This window comes from Scyliorhinus canicula, chromosome 4, assembly GCF_902713615.1.
Source record: "Scyliorhinus canicula chromosome 4, sScyCan1.1, whole genome shotgun sequence".
Lineage (NCBI taxonomy): Eukaryota > Metazoa > Chordata > Chondrichthyes > Carcharhiniformes > Scyliorhinidae > Scyliorhinus > Scyliorhinus canicula.
In genome coordinates, this window is record NC_052149.1 from 153,461,654 (window position 1) to 153,484,141 (window position 22,488).

At 45.3% G+C, this 22,488-nt stretch overlaps 1 protein-coding gene across 4 annotated transcripts in view; it reads right to left on the reverse strand.

The window, feature by feature from the left end:
* The window catches only part of LOC119965095 (receptor expression-enhancing protein 2-like), a 233,618-nt gene that overhangs the window by 52,924 nt on the left and 158,206 nt on the right, over positions 1-22,488 (reverse strand). For all 4 annotated transcript variants that reach the window (XM_038795385.1, XM_038795383.1, XM_038795384.1 and 1 more), the window contains 3 exons: positions 5,064-5,140; positions 4,186-4,306; positions 788-901 (listed from right to left, as the gene is read on the reverse strand). In XM_038795385.1, coding sequence (XP_038651313.1) covers positions 788-901; positions 4,186-4,306; positions 5,064-5,140 — 312 coding nt within the window. The remainder of the gene's footprint in view (positions 1-787; positions 902-4,185; positions 4,307-5,063; positions 5,141-22,488) is intronic.

Sequence of the window (22,488 nt, forward strand, 5' to 3'; positions counted from 1 at the left end):
CTTCTGCACCATTTCGAAATGGACTTGACACCCTTCCTAAAGTGATTAACCTAAAATTAGGCACACCATTCTCACTGTGTCCAAATACATGATCTCGCTTAACTTTTACACTTTACCTGTCTTATTAAAAGCTAGGGTGCCACCTGATTCTTTTGAGAGATGCCGGCATTGAGGAATGAAACACTCTCTGGAGATGTTGCCAGCTTTTATTATATTGGACTTTTACATCCACCCCATCTCTCTGAGCTGGATACTATGTTATCCAGATGAGCATAGTCTTCCTTTGTCATGTAACAAGTGAGAAAAGGTGATTGTGCTATTCCGCTGTACCTCCCAATGTTCCTGCCTCTATTCGGGAGCAGTAGGGGACAATAATGAAGAAGCAGCTACTTGAAGAGTTAATTTGACTCTGCACCCAATGCACCATCCCTGAAGCAGCATGATACCCACATTGGCAGTTCCAATCCTTCATGCTCATCATGTGCGGGTAAACTAGTAGCATTTAACCGGTCAATAAAACCACAAAAGACTCTTAGTAGCCAAAGTACTAATCACGCATACCATTTGGATCTTGAGTGTGAGTTTGCATTGCCCTATTCCGTAATGCTCTCCTGCTGGAGACAAGGCAAACACTTGCAGTGAGAATGGTCAATATTAATCCATTTCCAGTTGACAGAGTTTGGGAGATTTACCTCTCTGCAGGAAGTCCAGGGTCAGAAGTGGTGCTTGACAATTATATTGACACAGCGTACTAAAACTCATCCCGGCTAAGAAAACCGACAATTACCTTAGCTGCAGCTGTGACTGCAGCATTGGCAGCGAGATTGAGCCCACGTTTCCCAAACCGCATCATGGTCTCATAGCTGCGATCTTTGGCTTGGCTTATGTATTCATCGATTTCCTACAGGTGCAGCCAGGAAAGAGAAGAATTAGAAATAACCAGTATCCTGTTAAAGTCTGCAACAAAAGAGGGCAAAGGTAACTAAACATGCTGCAGAAATACCAGCTTTAAACTGTCCATGGGTATCACAACTCACGCATTGACCCGCAGAACATCAGCATGAACACGGGAGCCCAGTTTCAGCTCCAATGCAGATGCCTCCATTCATTCATGTGAGAAAAGACTATTCTGTGTAATGTCTAGTACATTTTTCTGACTTCAGAATCACCAACCTTGATATGCTTCCAAGCAAAGTATTGTTCAGAATGGTTGACTTGGAATTTTGGTTGCACAGTAGCTAGCACTGTTGCTTCACAGTGTCAGGGAGCCTAACAAACACGTCTTTCAGGACTTGTGGGAGGAAACTGGAGCGCCCGGAAGAAACCCACGCAGACACAGGGAGAACGTGCAGACTCCGCACAGGCAGTGACCCAAGCCAGGAATTGAACCCGGGTGCCTGGTGCTGTGAAGCAACAGTGCTAACAACTGTGCTACCGTGCCATCCTCCAGCCCAGGGAACTCCCTCGGCAAACAAACAAGGTTTAGAGGGAGCGGAGCTCTTAAAATGCGACCAGGAAAAGTTTTTAAGCCAGTATGTAGCAGGACCTACAAGAGGGGGTGGACTTGGACTTAATTTTAGGTAATGAAGCCGGGCAAGTGCTTGAAATAGCAGTGTGGGAACATTTTGCAGACAGCGATCATAACTCTGTTAGATTCAAGATTGTTATGGAAAATAACAAGGATGGACCTGAGATCAAAGTTCTAAATTGGGGAAAAGTTAATTTTTAAGAAGATCAGATGTAATTTGGCCAGAGTGGACTGGGAGCAAACACTTTTAGGTAAATCTGTGACAGAACAGTGGACTCAATCAGGAAGGAAGCAAGGAGAGTACAGGACCAACATATTCCAATCAAGAAAAAGGGTGGACCAACAACTCCAGTGAACCCTGGATATTGAGGGATATACAGCATTGGATAAAGAGAAAAAGGACGCTGATGGCAGATATCGAGGCCTCAAGACAGCAGAAGCCCCAGAGGTGTATAAAATGTGTAAGAGGGAACTTAAAAAGAAAATTAGGAGGGAAAAAAGGGAACTGAAAAGATACTGGCAGGTAAACTAAAGGAAAACCCTAAATTGTTTTACAAGTACATGAAAGGTTAACGGATAACTAGGAAAAGAGTGGGGCCCATTATGGACCACAATGGTAATTTGTGTGTGGAGCGGGAGGATGTAGGCAGGGTTCTATGTGAATTCTTTGTGTCAGTGTTTACTGTGAGAGGGATAGTGGAGATATCGAAATCATGGAGAAGGACTGTAATAAAATTGAAGAGATTAACATAGTCAAAGAGGAGGTTCTGAGTGGTTTGGCAGGCTTAAAAATAGACAAATGCCCAGGGCCAGATGAAATGTATCCCAGGCTGCTGATTGAGGCAAGGGAGGAAATAGCAGGGGTGCTGGCAATAATTTTCAAATTCCCTCTGGCCACAGGAGGTGCCAGAGGACTGGAGGATAGCCAATGTGGTATCATTATTCAAGAATGGAGGAAGGGATAATCCAGGAAACTACAGGCCAGTCAGTCTAACCTCAGTGATGGAGAAACTATTGGAAGCAATTCTGAGGGACAGAGTCAATCTGTATTTGAAGAGGCAGGGATTAATCAAGAACAGTCACCATGGCTTTGTTAAGGGGAGGTCCTGTCTGACAAACCTGATTGAATTTTTTGAAGAGATGACCAGGTGTGTGGATGAAGGAAATGCATTTGACATTGTCTACTTGGACTTCAGCCTGGCTTTTGATAAGGTCCCACATGGGAGACTGATAGTGAAGGTCCCATGGGATCCAAGAACTTTTGGCAATTTGGATCCAGATTGGTTGAGCGGCAGGAAGCAAAAGGTGATGGTCGAGGGGAGTTTTTGCACTGGAAGCCTGTGTCCAGTGTTGGGCCGGTAGCTGTTTGTGGTTTATATAAATGATTTAGACTGTAGGAGGATTGATCAGTAAATTCATGGATGATATGAAAATTGGTGCAGTGGTAATTACTGAGGATGACAGCCTTAGATTACAGCAGATTATAGATGGGCTGATTATTATGGGCTGATCAGTGGCAAATGGAATTCAATCCGGATAAGTGTGAGGTGATGCACTTGGGCTGGACAAACAAGGCAAGGTAATAATGATAAATGGCAGGACCCTGGGAAGCAGCTAGGATCAGAGGGATCTTAGTGTGCATGTACACCCGTCCCTTCAGGTAACAGAGCAGGTGGATCCAATGGTTAAGAAGGCATATACTTGGCTTTATTAGCCGAGGGATAGATTTTAAGAGCAGGGATGTTGTGCTGGAACTCTACAAAACATTGGTTAGGCCACAGCTAGAATACTGTCTGCAGTTCTGGAACCCACATTATTGGAGGGATGTGACAGCACTTGAGGAGATTTACCAGGATGTTGCCTGGACTGGAGAGTTTTAATTATGAAGAGAGATTAGATAGACTTGGATTGCTTTCCTTGGAGCAGAGGAGACTATGGGGGGACGTGACAGAAATGTATAAAATTATGATGGGCATAGATAGAGTAGACAGAAAGAAAATTTTCCCCTTGGTGGAGGGATCAATGACCAGGGGGCAGGAGGTTTAGAGGGGATGTGAGGAAATATTACCCAGAGGGTGATGGGAGTTTGGAACTCGCTGCTTGAAAGGGTGGTGGAGTCAGAGACCCTTATAACATTTAAGAAGTTAATTCCAAGGCATACAAGGCTATGGGCCAAGTGCTGAGAAATGGGATTAGAATAGTTAGGTGGTTCTTTTTGACCAGTGCAGACTCGATGGGCCATAGGGCCTTTTCTGTGCTGTATGACTCAATGACTCTAAATCATTTCAGCAAAGACAATTGGTCTCATTACCCAGTAAAAGCTGAAGGTAAATAACAAGTTCATGTATTACATCCTTATATGATAAATTTATTGCGAATGATTGGATGTCAATGTACCCGAACAGGCGCCGTAGTGAGGCGACTATGGGATTTTCATGGTAACTTCATTGCAGTGTTAATGTAAGCCTACTTGTGACAATAATAAAGATTATAATTATGTTCGGTGATAATAAAAAACTAAGATTTTAAATTACAAATGAATGATATCAGTTACTAATAAGTTATTCCCAAAAAATGTTCATAGAATGCTGCATCCTTAGTTCTCCACTTCAGGTTTAGCAATAGTAAAGGATAGAGTCGAGCTGTATCAGCGATACCTTCTCTTTGCTGGACAAGGTTGGATGGACAAACTTCCTGTACAGGACGCTGGAGCCTTTTGTGTATGGGGACAGCAGCCAGATGACAAAAGCTATCTTCAACTCAAAGTAAAATGGAAACCTTTGGGAACACAAGAGGAAGATGATTAAGCAGAGATTCAGTGATTAAAGGGATTTACTAGCTTATGTGCCCAGAACCTTCCGGCAACTCACTCCATCTTCAATTCCTACTTGGTAAGCTTGCAAGGAATGCACGAGGCGGACAGACACCACTTGTCAATAAGCAAAACACTTCAACAATGATGTATTTTTCAATTACAATTTCATCTTCACTGCATTCTCATTTTTACACCTAAATCTAACGGCATCATAAATCTGTATCACACAACCATCCCAGTTTGTTTCCTAAGATTAATGAACTTAATCCAGGAGACTATTTCACAGTGAGTCAGTATGTTAGAACAGGAGGACACCGGTGAAAAGTGACCTTGGAGCAGATGGCAGGGAGAATGTTTCTTCAGTACAACAACGGGTGGCCCATACTCAGAATGGTCTTCTGGGCAGGACAAAGGAACAAAAATATCTTACACTCATTCCAGAATCAGTTGTAGAAACGTGTGGGAAAATATAGGTCTACTCTCTGGGTGCGTAAGTTAAATTGGGACACAAAACAGCCCACACATAAACCTATCCCTCATCTGTTACCTGTGCAGCCTCTTAGCTGACAGGGCTGATGGGAGTGATTCAGGCTCAGGTTAACCGAGAGAAAATTGTCGACATAGTTTTGTCCCTTCTGAGATCTGATTATTTGCCAGAATAATATCTTTTGTCTATAAATTCCAAAACCACTAGTGCTGCAATACATATACCCTACTCACCATGACAGGATTATGTCTGTAAGGGTCTCTGCTGTAGTAAAAAAGGCAAATACAATCCAGTACATCATCCACTTGACCTGAAAGAGCGAAAACAGTATCAATCATTGACAGATAGCCCATCCAGGACTAATTCTGGATTAATTCTAATCTGCTGAATCAATAAGGAAATTCAGTTCGAGAGAGTGATTCCTACCCTGTTAAACAAACAGCAAGTTGGTGCAGCTATATAGTGAGCAGCACTACATCTGCTTATCAAACAGGGACTCTTAAACAGTTATACTGGGAGTAAGTCAATCTGCACAATAAATGGGAACCCCCGCAGAGTGACAAGATTAATAATCCATATCCTGCTCATTTAAACACACACTTAATGCAAATATTACATAGAACATAGAACAGTACAGCACAGAACAGGCCCTTCGGCCCTCAATGTTGTGCCGAGCCATGATCACCCTACTCAAACCCACGTATCCACCCTATATCCGTAACCCAACAACCCCCCCCTTAACCTTACTTTTTAGGACACTACGGGCAATTTAGCATGGCCAATCCACCTAACCCGCACATCTTTGGACTGTGGGAGGAAACCGGAGCACCCGGAGGAAACCCACGCACACACGGGGAGGACATGCAGACTCCGCACAGACAGTGACCCAGCCGGGAATCGAACCTGGGACCCTGGAGCTGTGAAGCATTTATGCTAACCACCATGCTACCGTGTTGCCCTATGCTACCGTGTTGCCCTCAATCTGTGTTCTGATGTTATTACCTAATGACATGCCCAGATTAATTTGAGAATCATTTTCTTTAAAAATGCTGCAAAGGAGAAGATTCCCACAAAGCAATGCTGACGTTGTTCTTGTCAAGGCCCTCAAGCTTTTAAATTGTTTTATGGTGTGCAGTACCCTTTTGATGCCAATAGATGTCCCAAATTTGACCCTCAAAAGCTTGAACTTTAGAACAAACAAAATTGACAGACAGGAAAAGACGGGCTGGTCCTTTCAAGCCATCTCCATTTCCCTTCTTGTCCCACTGATATGTACTATCCGCCGATATATACTAAAACAATTGTGATAAATATACTCTTCTCATTCTATGAATACCTTTTTTTAAAAACAAACCTTCTAGTGGAGGCATTTTCTAATATATATATATGCCACAAAGAAGAAAAAAAACAACCCAAACCAACAGCAGCAAGCAACAAACAGCCGAAACATCCTAACACCACCCCCCCCCCCCCATCACCCCCCAACTGCTGCCACCCCGGCGTGTGCCCCCTTTTAACTTTTAACCCAACCTGAACAGAAAAAGAACCCCCGTACACCTCCCGACTGACAACTCATACTCCTTTAAGAAGCCGATGAATGGCTTCCACCTCGAGGTGAATCCCTCCTCTGCACCCCTCATGGTGAACTTGATTTTCCCTAAGTGCAGGAACTCTGCCAAATCGCTGACCCATACGCCTGCCTTCGGCAGCTCCGGGTCCCACCAGCACAACAAAATCCATTTCCAGGCTATCAGGGAAGCAAAGGCCAGCACATCCCCCTCTCTCCCCACCTGCGCTCCCATGTCCTCCAATACTCCAAATATTGCCACCTCTGGACTCGGAGTTACCGTTACCCCCAAAATCATCGACATCATACCTGCAAAGCCCATCCAAAATCCCCTCAAAGCTGGGGCACGCCCACATGGACAAGGTTTGCCGGTCTCCCCCCACACCGCCCACACCTATCCTCCACCCCTGAAAAGAACCGACTCATCCTGAACAACATCATGTGGACCCTGTGTACCACTTTAAACTGGATGAGACTTAGCTGGCACACAATGAGAACACATTGACCCTCTGCAAAATTTCACTGAGTACTTCAGCCGACTGCGTCCCCCCCCCCCACTGCTCCGCCTCCCACTTATGCCCAACCTCTTCCACCAGGGCACTCACTGTCTTCAACAGCTCCCCATATATGTCTGAAACCTTGCCCTCCAAGGACAGGAGATTGTCCTGCAGCACCGGGGATGGTAGTGTCGGAAACAAAGCCACCTTCTTCCTCATAAAGTCCCTCACCTGCAGATACCTGAACCTATTTCCCTTCAGCAATTGATATGTTCCCTCCAGTTCCTCCAGGTGTGCAAACTTCCCTCCAACAAATAAATCCCTGAAGTATTCGATCCCTACCTGCCGCCAGCACCAGAACCTCGCATCCAACTCGTTCCAGGAAGCTGGGGCAAACATGACTGTCACAAATCAGAGCCCACAGCAACATGCCTTCCTTCATAAGATTTTGCAGGCACTGGTTCCACACCCTCAGTGCTGATACCACCACAGGGCTCATGGCATGTCTGGCCAGAGAGAATGGAATGTGGGCCAGCAACCTCAAACTGGTCCCTTTACATGAGGCTACCTCCATCCTCCCCCACGCTGACTATTCCTCCACCGCCCATTTCCTAACCATTGCAATGTTTGTTGCCCAATAATAGTTCAGCAGGTTCGGCAACGCTAACCTCCCCATCCTATTGGCGATCCCTCTCCAAGAACACCCTCCTAGTTCACAGAGCCTTACCTAGCCACTCAAACCTCAAAACCATCCCATTAACCGTCCTTAAAAAGGACTTGGGCACAAAGATCGTGAGGTTCTGAAACACAAACAAAACTTTGGTAATATCATCATTTTTACTGTCTGGAACCAACCATAAGCTAACTTGCCTCCTCTGGCGTATCAAAATAAAATTCCTGATTCTGGTGCGTGACCCACAGATGAGCAGGATACAATGCCCAAACTACACTCCTTTCTCGTAGAGGGCCTTCTTGACCCTGTTGAACGCAGTCCGCCACTTGGCCAATTTTCCACCACGTCCTGATAGATATGCACCATGTTTCCTTCCCAGGTTCACTATCCCGACTCCTTCACCCACTGCAGAATCTTCTCTTTGTCCAGAAAACGATGCAGCTGCACCACTGTCACCCTCGGCTGTTCCCCGCCTTCAACCTTCTCAAAGTCGTGTGCGCTCCATCCACCTCGGGAGGACGGTCAAAGACCCCCTTCTCCACAAGCTTTCCAAACATACTTTTTGGCCTGCGTTCCCTCCTTCCCTTCAGGCAGTTCCGTAATCCAGAGGTCCTGCTTCCTGGAACGATTCTCTAGGTCCTCTACCTTCTCTCTCAGTCACTTCTGGCCCTCCACCACGAGCAGCATCTCTGCTTCCAAAGAGGCCAACCGGTCCTCATGAGCCACCACTGACTCCTCCACCTTCTGGAGCGCTGTACTCTGAGCCTCCAGCCTTTGCTCCACTCTTTCAATAGCCGCTCTGATCAGCTCCGCCACCTTAGCCAGGTCTTCCAAGGCCTCTTGCCTCTGCTGCTGGAACTTGGCGTTCAAAAAATCCACCAATTGCTCAGTTGACCACTGGACAGGCAACAACGCCCCAGAGATCTCCGCCATCTTTTCCTCTGTCGCATATCGAAAGTCCTCCCGGCCAGACTGATGCCCCTTGCACATTACATTCCTCATTCGATAAGCCATAAACCAGCTCCACAGGAGGAAAATTCTGATCTCTCACTATTCATACATTTTGCACCAGCAACACCCCCTATATCGGGTGAAAAGAAACAAACAATTCCACCTCAAGTGGGACCCATCTAATGTGTGACCACCCACTCCTGGCTGCCACCGGAGTTCGCTCTGAAATATTCTGAGGGTCATTCAAGCTGTTGGCAGTAAGTAGCACAGTGCTTAGCACTGTTGCTTCACAGCACCAGGGACCCGGGTTCGAATCCCAGTTTGGGTCACTGTCTGTGCGGAGTCTGCACGTTCTCCCCGTGTCTGCGTGGGTTTCCTCCGGGTGCTCCGATTTCCTCCGGGTCCAGAAAGATGTGCTGTTAGGTAATTTGGACATTCTGAATTCTCCCTCTGTGTACCCGAACAGGCGCCGGAGTGTGGCGACTAGGGTATTTTCACAGTAACTTCATTGCAGTGTTAATGTAAGCCTACTTGTGACACTAATAAAGATCATTATTATTGGTTTCCAAATGTCACGGTTATTTAATAATTGAAGTTACATTACAGATGTATCAGAAATGTAACACTGAGGGTGATAAATGACCACAATAAACTTCTAGGAAAACACAAAACTATCGAATGGCAGTCAGACATTTCACATCGCACCAGGTTATTGTGACCTTGAATGGTTGCACTGTATCTTAGAACACGCGGCTTTAATAAGGATACAGGGAGTCCACACCCAGTGAGAATAAAGAACTTTGGTTTACTTACAGTTACGTTATATACTAATCCCAGTAGATCCCGACCGGGTCTCTGCAAGGTCAATGCCTTGCTGGCTGACTTGTATACATAGCTAAATGTAGGAGGAGCTTGTACTCCGCGAGAACCACGGGGAAGAAACCATTCCCACCCCATCGGCCCCCTGTGGAATATGGAAGTGGCAATTTCTGCATTTGTCCGCCTTCAGCCCACTGGTGAATATACAAGTAAAAAAAACCTAATTTTCCAGAGAAAATGACCTCTATGACAATAGCACATGAAACAGGTGGCTTGCTGTCCAAAAGTGCTGCATTTCACTGGGGCCCACATGCAGCAGTCACCAAGCCTCCTGTGAAGGTTTTTGTTTCTTAATCTTACAAATGGAGTCAGAACACAGCGACACCAATGCACTTTTATACATCGTACCCTAGCTGCAGCAACACTACCTTCATGTTTTAACAGTCCATTATGTCAGGACTATTTGAGGAAGCAAACAGACTGGCTACTTTGCTAGTAGTTGCTCGAGGATTCCCAGAATCCCAGCGAGAATTTTGAATCTTTATGACAGTATTATATTTGCATGCATTTTAATAACATTATTTACAATTTTTGGATTTTAGCCCAGACTAGCAACAGTATTGAACACCCTCTGAACAAAAGGCAGAACACAAAGACAAAGCTTATATTGCCACTCAAATTTTGCTGGAAATTACAGGGTTCCACCAATGGGGAAGTACTGCTGTATAATTTTGACGAGACGTTCTAATCTGTATATAAAATAATCTGTATCTGCTGTGATGGCTGTGCGGCAGAACGACCAATAGGATCAGCCAGAATAGTTGGCAGAACATGAAAAAGCAAGAGCCGCTCCTCTGCAGCCACCTAAACTACTACCCTCACTTCTGCTCTGTGTCTCACTCTGATTGTCCTCCTGATGGATGCATCTGAGCTGATGCTCATATGGTCAGGAGTGTGTGACAAACACCCGTGAAGTCACCCAGCTTCCGGCACATGCCAAGTACAATTATCTTGGGTTGCAGGAGTGAGGAGCGGGGCAGGATGTCAGAGCAGAACTGAGGGAAATGAAAAATGAAATGATTCCACCCAGGGACTAAGGGAGGGCATGTTAATAGGATGTGTGCTTGAAAGGGTTTTGACGTACAGCATCAAGCTCGATGCATTGGGTGCTATTGGATTTAACAATTATTTAGGGTGTCATTTAAGAAAATCAACTAAACCTATACTGGAAAATAAAATGATTCTTGAAAAAATACTGAGTGCAGAAGCATGATTGAATTATAAAAAAATGATTGAACTATTGAACCCTAACCATGATTGTCTAGATGCTGACAATGTTTCAAAAGATGTACTGGACAAATAAGCCCAAAGAGGTGATATGAAGGTACACTCAACAGATTTGCAACAATCTAGCAACAATAGTATGGCTAGGCTAGACATGACGCAAAGATTTTGACCGTGAGATAGAATACATGGGGACTACGCTTTGTCAGGGAAAAAATAATGGGCGCGATTCTCCGCAAATGCGGCGAGTCGTAAAGGCTGCCGTGAAACTGGCCGTGTTTCACGGCAGCCTCCGCGCCCCCTCCCAGGACCTGATTCTCCCCCCCCCCCGGGCGGGGCTAGCAGCGCGGCCCCGTGAAGCACGGCATCGCGGGCTTAGCGACCGTCGCTAAGTCCGCGCGGCAAGCGTCACGGCGGCTGACACGCACGATGACGTCAGCCGCACATGCGCGGGTTGGACGGCTCCAACCCGCGCATGCGCGGATGACGTCATCGTGCAGACGCGTCAAACCCGCTCATGCACGGGCCGCCATGCCCCTCAGCCGCCCCGGGGACTGATCCTGCGGGGCGGCGGAAGAACAAGTAGTGTGTGGGTATCGGACCCGCTGCCCGCAATCGGTGCCCGCCGATCGCAGGCCCATGCCACCCTTGGCACCACCGTGGTGTGGCCGTGCCAATCGGTGCCATGGGTGTCCGGGACGGCACTTTGCGGCCGTTTTCACGAACGGTGAGAGCAGGTGTGATTGCGTTTGTGAAAACGGCCGTAAAGGCCTGGGAACTCGGCCCATCGGCCTGCGGAGAATCGCTGTTCGCCGTAAAAAACGGCGAGCAGCGATTCGTGTCGTGGGGCGGCCGTTTGGGGGGGGGGGGGAGGAGAATAGCAGGAGGGCGGGAAAATTGTCGGGAAGGCCCTCCCGCTATTCACCGACCCGCTATTGGCAGCGGAGAATCGCGCCCAATTAACTTGGAGTAAGAGATTTATGTCTAATTAACCAATCACCTATTAAATGATTGACACTTTTCTGAATGAGTCAGAGGGGTCTCAGCTGAGAATTAGTACCATTGAAAGTAAATAAGGGGCTAAACCATAGATAAGATAGAGAGTATACGGGAGATTGAGAGTATAGAGGTCAGGAGCACAGATTTGACTTCGCAGGAGGGTGCCAGTGTTCAGGTAGGTGGTTTGAAGTGTGTCTACTTCAATGCCAGGAGTATACGAAATAAGGTTGGGGAACTGGCAGCATGGGTTGGTACCTGGGACTTCGATGTTGTGGCCATTTCAGAGATATGGATAGAGCAGGGACAGGAATGGTTGTTGCAGGTTCCGGGGTTTAGGTGTTTTAGTAAGCTCAGAGAAGGGGGCAAAAGAGGGGGAGGTGTGGCGCTGCTAGTCAAGGACAGTATTACGGTGGCGGAAAGGATGCTAGATGGGGACTCTTCTTCCGAGGTAGTATGGGCTGAGGTTAGAAACAGGAAAGGAGAGGTCACCCTGTTGGGAGTTTTCTATAGGCCACCTAATAGTTCTAGGGATGTAGAGGAAAGGATGGCGAAGATGATTCTGGAAAAGAGCGAAAGTAACAGGGTAGTTGTTATGGGAGACTTTAACTTTCCAAATATTGACTGGAAAAGATATAGTTCGAGTACATTAGATGGGTCGTTCTTTGTACAATGTGTGCAGGAGGGTTTCCTGACACAATATGTTGACAGGCCAACAAGAGGCGAGGCCACATTGGATTTGGTTTTGGGTAATGAACCAGGCCAGGTGTTAGATCTGGAGGTAGGTGAGCACTTTGGAAACAGTGACCACAATTCGGTGACCTTTACGTTAGTGATGGAAAGGGATAAGTATACCCCGCAGGGCAAGAGTTATAGCTGGGGGAAGGGCAATTATGATGCCATTAGACATGACTTAGGATGTGTAGGTTGGAGACGTAGGCTGCAAGGGTTGGGCACACTGGATATGTGGAGCTTGTTCAAGGAACAGCTATTGCATGTTCTTGATAAGTACGTACCAGTCAGGCAGGGAGGAAGGGGTCGAGCGAGGGAACCGTGGTTTACCAAAGAAGTGGAATCTCTTGTTAAGAGGAAGAAGGAGGCCTATGTGAAGATGAGGCGTGAAGTTTCAGTTGGGGCGCTTGATAGTTACAAGGAAGCGAGGAAGGATCTAAAGAGAGAGCTAAGACGAGCAAGGAGGGGGCATGAGAAGTCTTTGGCAGGTAGGATCAAGGAAAACCCAAAAGCTTTCTATAGGTATGTCAGGAATAAAAGAATGACCAGGGTAAGAGTAGGGCCAGTCAAGGACAGTGGTGGGAAGTTGTGTGTGGAGGCTGAGGAGATAAGCAAGATACTAAATGAATACTTTTCGTCAGTATTCACTCAGGAAAAAGATAATGTTGTGGAGGAGAATGCTGAGACCCAGGCTATTAGAATAGATGGCATTGAGGTGCGTAGGGAAGAAGTGTTGGCAATTGTGGACAAGGTGAAAATAGATAAGTCCCCGGGGTCTGATGGGATTTATCCTAGGATTCTCTGGGAAGCCAGGGAAGAGATTGCTGAGCCTTTGGCTTTGATTTTTATGTCATCATTGGCTACAGGAATAGTGCCAGAGGACTGGAGGATAGCAAATGTGGTCCCTTTGTTCAAGAAGGGGAGTAGAGATAACCCCGGTAACTATAGGCCGGTGAGCCTCACGTCTGTTGTGGGTAAAGTCTTGGAGAGGATTATAAGAGATACGATTTATAATCATCTAGATAGGAATAATATGATTAGGGATAGTCAGCATGGTTTTGTGAAGGGTAGGTCATGCCTCACAAACCTTATCGAGTTCTTTGAGAAGGTGACTGAACAGGTAGACGAGGGTAGAGCAGTTGATGCGGTGTATATGGATTTCAGTAAAGCGTTTGATAAGGTTCCCCACGGTCGTCTATTGCAGAAAATACGGAGGCTGGGGATTGAGGGTGATTTAGAGATGTGGATCAGAAATTGGCTAGTTGAAAGAAGACAGAGGGTGGCGGTTGATGGCAAATGTTCAGAATAGAGTTCAGTTACGAGTGGCGTACCACAAGGATCTGTTCTGGGGCCATTGCTGTTTGTCATTTTTATAAATGACCTAGAGGAGGGCACAGAAGGTTGGGTGAGTAAATTTGCAGACGACACTAAAGTCGGTGGAGTTGTAGACAGTGTGGAAGGATATTGCAGGTTACAGAGGGACATAGATAAGCTGCAGAGCTGGGCTGAGAGGTGGCAAATGGAGTTTAATGTAGAGAAGTGTGAGGTGATTCACTTTGGAAAGAATAACAGGAATGCGGAATATTTGGCTAATGGTAAAATTCTTAGCAGTGTGGATGAGCAGAGGGATCTCGGTGTCCATGTACATAGATCCCTGAAATTTGCCACCCAGGTTGATAGGTTGTGAAGAAGGTGTGTTGGCCTTTATTGGTAGAAGGTTTGAGTTCCGGAGCCATGAGGTCATGTTGCAGCTGTACAAGACTCTGGTACGGCCGCATTTGGAGTATTGCGTACAGTTCTGGTCGCCTCATTATAGGAAGGACGTGGAAGCTTTGGAACGGGTGCAGAGGAGATTTACCAGGATGTTGCCTGGTATGGAGGGAAAATTTTATGAGGAAAGGCTGATGGACTTGAGGTTGTTTTCGTTAAGAGGCTAAGAGGTGACTTAATAGAAGCATACAAAATGATCAGAGGGTTAGATAGGGTGGACAGTGAGAGCCTTCTCCCGCGGATGGAGGTGGCTAGCACGAGGGGACATAGCCTTAAATTGAGGGGTAATAGATATAGGACAGACGTTAGAGGTAGGTTTTTTACGCAAAGAGTGGTGAGGCCGTGGAATGCCCTACCTGCAACAGTAGTGAACTCGCCAACATTGAGGGCATTTAAAAGTTTATTGGATAAGCATATGGATGATAATGGCATAGTGTAGGTTAGATGGCTTTTAGTTTTTGACTTCCCATGTCGGTGCAACATCGTGGGCCGAAGGGCCTGTACTGCGCTGTATCGTTCTATGTTCTATGTTCTAAGGATTTCCTTAAGAATATGATCTGTCGGCTTCCACAGAACGTGGGAGCCATTCATGCAACTGTTCCGGGACCTGTTTGTGGCCAACGTACAAGAGGAAGAATAGTCGGGTGGCCAAGAATCAGGGGAAAATGGACGGGAATCGGGGAAAGGTAGCCGGGGGGGGGGGGGGGGGGGGGGGGGGGGGGGGGGGGGGGGGGCTACGGGTTCGTTACGGGGGTTTGATGGCTAGCTAAGGCCCAGAACCAAACTAAATAAATGCCAATAAACATGTGCCTCGGCCATATTGGGGAATGTAAAATATGTATGCCGGCTAAAGGGGGGAGGCCACAGTTATTATTACGAAGATGCTTACCTGTAAATATATATGTTAATTTTTTCGTGTTTTTTTTTCTCTCTCTCTCTAACAATTTGTAATTTGTTCAATATAAAACATGAAAACTGAATAAAAAACATTTAAAAAAAAAAGAATATGACCTGTATGATTGATTATTATGAGAATTCTAGCCTTCCGGAATTCTTGAAATATTCGTAGAAATTAATTCTTTGAAGTCTTTTCTTTTACTTTTCCTTATGTTAAAATGTAAAAGATTTTTCGCTGTAGTCTGACAAGTTTATGTATTATTTTGATCTAAGTTTTTGATTCAGTTTTATGCAAGTGTATTCAGTAAATCCTTGAAAAATAAAGAGTGTTTTGGACACCTGTTCAATCGGACTGAGTACCTTATTTTTGGAAGAAAAATAAGAAGAACTTACAGGTGCCATGCAATTGCTTGGACGATGTGCCAATGTTATTTCCTGTTGCTGCCATTTCAACTCACCGTCCTGCTCTCACGTCCACATATCCGTCCTTGGCCTGCGGCAATGTTCCAGTGAAACCCAGCGCAAACTGGAAGAACAGCACCTCATCTTCTGATTAGGCACGCTAGCCTTTCAGACTTAACATTGAAACATTGAGTTCATCAACTTCAGACTGTGAACACTCTCCACCACCTTTACCTCATTTTTATTTCTGTCAATTTGATTTTATTTCTGTCTTTGATCTGTTTTCCCTCTCCTCCCCCCCATTCCACTTGGTCCAACTGTTCCTGGTTGTCGTTTACACACTGCTCATCTTTGTTCTGCTAGTCGCGCATTCTAATCTCTTTATGAGCCACAATCAGCACCCTTTTTAACCTTAATCACTGTCATTTACATTTCTTTTGTCTCCTGTCCTCAACATCGTTGTCTATCTCCACCTATCGCTGGCCCTCTATCCAGCCCCACTGCTCCTACCACCCCACCCACACTACACTTTAAATCTGACCCCATTTCTAGTTGTCTCTAAGTTTGACAAAGAGTCATCCAGACTCAAAATGTACGCTCCCTTTCCTCTCCACAGATGCTGTCAGTACTGCTGAGATTGGCTGGGTAAGCTGAATGGAAAGCAATAAAGAACACATTGAAGAAAACACTGGAAATTGTCTCTACTCGCATAATTCATAGGACTATCTTCTCTTGATCACTGGTTTGTCTGAGGTTGTGAAAAGCTTCCACCCTTCAGAGCTAACAGAAAACATCCAAATCCTGGAAGTAAAAGCACCATGGAAATATCCAGTCCATAGCTCAGATTGGGCAAATGGATGGTAACACAGCATTCTGGTAGTTTCTGCTTTTCTGGAAAACTTATGACAGTCATGCATTGCCGTAGCAGCATTTCACTGTCCAGTCGGCAAGTTCAAAATTGCAATACGACAGATATTATTGAGTGTACAAGATGTGAGCTGGATGCCGATGCTTCTCAGGCTCCATTGTCCATAGACCGTAGACGGAATTCAGACTTGATGGGTTGAACTTTTAGGATGGCCGGGGCTTGATCCCCACAATCCGGAGAGTTGGCGGACGGTAGCATAGAGGGCAGCACGGTAGCATAGGGGGCAGCATGGTAGCATAGTGGTTAGCACAATTGCTTCACAACTCCAGGGTCCCAGGTTCGATTCCTGGCTTGGGTCACTGTCTGTGTGGAGTCTGCACGTTTTCCCCGTGTGTGCGTGGGTTTCCTCCGGGTGCTCCGGTTTCCTCCCACAGTCCAAAGATGTGCAGGTTAGGTGGATTGGCCATGCTAAATTGCCGTTAGTGTCCAAAATTGCCTTTAGTGTTGGGTGGGGTTGCTGGGTTATGGGGATAGGGTGGAGGAGTGGGGTTGGGTGGGGTGCTCTTTCCAAGAGCCGGTGCAGACTCGATGGGCCGAATGGCCTCCTTCTGCACTGTAAATTCTATGAAATCTATGAAACACATCCTTGCCAATGGGTCTGCTGTCATTTGAATTCAATCCAAAGCTGGAATTAAAAGTTGAATAGTGGCCACAAAACCATTGTCTATTGTCATAAAAATACATCCGGTTCACTAATGTTCTTCAGGGAAGGCAATCTGTCGTCCTTACCTGGCCTGGTTTATCTATGACTCCAGATCCATGGCAATGTGATTGATTCTTAACTGCCCCCAAAGGGCAATTAGGAGCAGGCAATAAATGCTGGCATAGACAGCGATGCACACACCTCAGGAGCTAATAACAAAAAGAGCTTTTTGGGAGTACCATCACACAATGAAGAAGGTCAAAGAAGACCCACCTCCACATGAGCAACTAGGAAAGGGTGACAACTGAGAATGGGCCACAGCTCGGAATGTGTCGTGACTAAGAATGGACCACATCTAGGATTGGACACAACTAGGAATAGACCATAACTAGGAATAGGCCACAACTAGGAATAGAACACAACTATGATTGCACACAACTAGGAATAGACCACAACTAGGAATAGACCACAACTAGGAATGGACCACAACTAGGATTGGACACAACTAGGAATAGACCATAACTAGGAATAGACCATAACTGTACTGTAAATTCTATGTACAACTAGGATTGGACACAACTAGGATTGGACCATAACTTGGAATAGACCACAACTAGGAATAGACCACAACTAGGAATGGACCACAACTAGGATTGGACACAACTAGGAATAGACCATAACTAGGAATAGACCATAACAGCACTGTAAATTCTATGTACAACTAGGATTGGACCACAACTAGGATTGGACCATAACTAGGAATAGACCACAACTAGGAATGGACCACAACTTGGAATAGACCACATCTAGGAATTGCCCACAACTAGGATTGGACTACATCTAGGATTTTGATTTGATTTGATTTGATTTATTGTCACATGTACCAAAGTACAGTGAAAAGTATTTGTCTGTGGCCGAGGGAACGTACACAGTACAAACATAGTATAGAGTGGACAAAAGAAAAATCAACAGAGAACGTGACAAATGGTACATCAAGAGTGATTGGTTACAGTGTGGAACAAGGGGCCAAACAAAGCAAACACATTAAAAAACATTTTTTAGAGTACCCAATTCATTTTTTCCAATTAAGGGGCAATTTAGCATGGCCAATCCACCTAGCTTGCACATTTTTGGGTTGTGGGGGCGAAACCCACGCAAACACGGGGAGAATGTGCAAACTCCACATGGACAGTGACCCAGTGCCGGGATCGAACCTGAGACCACGGCGCCATGAGGCTGCAGGGCTAACCCACTGCGCCAACGTGCTGCCAGACAAAGCAAATACATGAGCAAGAGCAGCATAGGGTTTCGTGAACAGTGTTCTTGCAGGGAACAGATCAGTCAGGGGGGGGTCGTTGAGGAGTCTTGTAGCTGTGGGGAAGAAGCTGTTCCTATGTCTGGATGTGCGAGCCTTCAGACTTCTGTACCTTCTGCCTGATGGAAGGATCTGGAAGAAGGCAATGCCTGGGTGGGAGGGGTCCCTGATAATGCTGTCTCCCTTCCTGAGGCAGCAGGAGGTGTATACAGAATCAATGTGGGTGTGGCAAACTTGTGTGATGCGTTGGGCTGAGTTCACCACACTCTGCAGTTTCTTGCGATCTTGGACCGAGCAGTTGCCATACCAGGCTGTGATGCAGCTGGATAGGATGCTCTCTATCGCACATCTGTAGAAGTTTGCGAGATTCGATGCAGACATGCCAAATTTCTTTAGCTTCCATAGGAAGTAGAGAGGTCGTTGGGCTTTCTTGACTGTTGCATCAACGTGATTTGATACAGCTAGGAATAGACCATAACTGGGAATGGACCACAACTAGGATTGGACACAACTAGGAATAGACCATAACTGGGAATGGACCACAACTAGGATTGGACACAACTAGGAATAGACCATAACTAGGAATGGACCACAACTAGGATTTGACACAACTAGGAATGGACCACAACTAGGATTGGACCATATCTAGGAATATACAACTAGGAATATAACATAACTAGGAATAGACCACAACTACGAATGGACCACAACTACGAATGGACCACAACTAGGAACTGGACACAACTAGGAATAGACCACAACTAGGAATAGACCACAACTAGGAATAGACCACAACCAGGAATAGACCACAACTACGAATGGACCACAACTACGAATGGACCACAACTAGGAACTGGACACAACTAGGAATAGACCACAACTAGGAATAGACCACAACTAGGAATAGACCACAACTAGGAATAGACCACAACTACGAATGGACCACAACTAGGAACTGGACACAACTAGGAATAGACCACAACTAGGAATAGACCACAACTAGGAATAGACCACAACTACGAATGGACCACAACTAGGAACTGGACACAACTAGGAATAGACCACAACTAGGAATAGACCACAACTAGGAATAGACCACAACCAGGAATAGACCACAACTACGAATGGACCACAACTAGGAATAGACCACAACTACGAATGGACCACAACTAGGAACTGTCACAACTAGGAATAGACCACAACTAGGAATAGACCACAACTAGGAATAGACCACAACTAGGATTGGACACAACTAGGAATAGATCACAACTAGGAATGGACCACAACTAGGAATAGATCACAACTAGGAATAGATCACAACTAGGAATAAACCACAACTAGGATTGGACACAACTAGGAATAGACCACAACTACGATTGGACCACAACTAGGAATAGATCACAACTAGGAATGGACCACAACTAGGAATAGATCACAACTAGGAATAGATCACAACTAGGAATAAACCACAACTAGGAATGGAATAAAACTAGGAACTGGACACAACTAAGAATGGACCACAACTAGGATTGGACCACAACTAGGATTGGACCACAACTAGGATTGGACCTCAACTAGGGATAGACCACAACCAGGACTGGACCACAACTAGGATTGGACACAACTAGGAATAGACCACATCTAGCAATAGACCATAACTAGGATTAGACCATAACTAGGATTAGACCACAACTAGGAATAAACCACAAATAGGATTGACACAACTAGGAATAGACCAAGGCTAGGGATGGACCACAACTAGGATTTAACCACAACTAGGAATGGACCACAACTAGGATTGGACACAACTAGGATTGGACCACAACTAGGATTGGACCACAACTAGGATTGGACACAAGGAATAGACCATAACTAGGAATAGACCATAACTAGGATTGGACCACAATTTGAAATAGAACACCACTAGGATTGGACACAACTAGGAATGGAACACCACTAGGATTGGACATGACTAGGAATAGGCCACAACTAGGAATAGACACAACTAGGAATAGACCACAACTAGGAATGGACCACAACTAGGAATAGATCACAACTAGGATTGGACACAACTAGGAATAGACCACAAATGGAATGGACCACAACTAGGAATAGACCACAACTAGGAATGGACCATAACTAGGATTGGACCACAACTAGGAATGGACCACAACTAGGAATCGAACACAACTAGGATTAGAACACAACTAAAAATGGACCACAACTAGTAATGGACCACAATTAGGAATGGTCCATAACTAGGAATGGACCACAACTAGGAATGGACCACAACTAGGAATAGACCACAAATGGAATGGACCACAACTAGGAATAGACCACAACTAGGAATGGACCATAACTAGGATTGGACCACAACTAGGAATGGACCACAATTAGGAATCGAACACAACTAGGATTAGAACACAACTAAAAATGGACCACAACTAGGAATGGACCACAATTAGGAATGGTCCATAACTAGGAATGGACCACAACTAGGAATGGACCACAACTAGGAATAGACCATAACTAGGAATAGACCAAACTAGGAATAGACCACAACTGGAAATAGATCACAAATGGAATGGACCAGAACTAGGAATAGAACACAACTAGGAATGCACCTAACTAGGTTTGGACACAACTAGGAATAGATCACAACTGGGAATAGTCCACATCTAGGAATAGACCACATCTCGGAATAGGCCACAACGAGGAATAGATCACAACTGGGAATAGACCACATCTAGGAATAGACCATATCTCGGAATAGGCCACAACGAGAACTAGACCACAACTAGGAATTGAACACAACTAGGAATGGACCACAACTACGAATAGACCACATCTATGAATGGACCATATCTAGAAATTTACCACATCTAGGAATGGACCACATCTAGGAATGGACCATGTCTAAGTATAGACCACAGCTAGGAATGGACCACAACTAGAATTGGACCACAACTGGGATTGGACACAACTAGGATTGAACCACAACTAGGATTGGACACAACAAGGAATAGACCACAACTAGGAAGAGAACACAACTAGGATTAGAACACAACTAGGAATAGACCACACTAGGAATAGAAAACAACCAGGAATAGACCTCAACTAGGAATAGACCACATCTAGGAATTGGCCACAACGTGTTGTCCACAATGTTCACTATGTCACATTTGCATGGTCATGACACACGTTCAAAGCAAAAAAAGGAATAATTGTTTATTTTTACAAAACCTTAAATGTAAAGTCAATATGTTTCTGCTCACTAAGCACAGAGATACACACAAACAAGACATGATGAATTCGAGAAATGAAACCTACAAAGTAACAAGAAACACGCCATTTGTTTCCAATCCTTAAGATTGTGGTTGAAAACGCTGCTGGCCTGAAGGATTTTCTTTTGCTTCATTGAAGGTTAGACGTTTCTGGCTGTTCCAAACTAAATTGTGCAGAACTCCTGTAGTAAAGAAATATAATCTTTTTGGAAAAATACATTAGCTGCCAGAGATGACTGTATTTTTTTAAATTTAGAGTACCCAATTTCCTTTTTTTCAATTAAGGGGCAATTTAGTGTGACCAATCCACCTATCCTGCACATCTTTGGGTTGTGAGGGTGAGACCCACACAGACACGGGGAGAATTTGCAAACTCCACAGAGACAGTGACCCTTGAACGGGATCGATTCCGGGTTCTCGCACCGTGAGGGAGCAGTGCTAACCACTGTGCCACCATGATGCGCATGATGACTATATTTTTGAGGCAGGGATCTTTCTTTTCTCTGGGCAATCTCTCCCCCTTAAGTGCTCGTCACTGACTGCCTTCCTGGGCTCCCTTGTGGATTAATGAGGCACAGCTGTCCCTCCAGCAGGTATCAGTCATGTGATAACAGTATTGATGTATTCCATTATCCACACAAAGACACAATGTGCTAGAGCCAATGTAATTGAAACACAATGAGGAGATGACTGATACACTATCGACCTCCCAATTATGGTTAACTCATTGAATTACTTTGAAATCTTATCTTCGTGGTGCCAGAATGTGGAGCAGCCATTGTCATCATGAAACTCTTCAATTGAAATGGTGAAGGGTAGTCGACTAACCCTAGGAAATCCATTTGTATTTTAAGTAACCTCCAAGACTTATTGGGCGCGATCTAACCAAATAAATCAGGG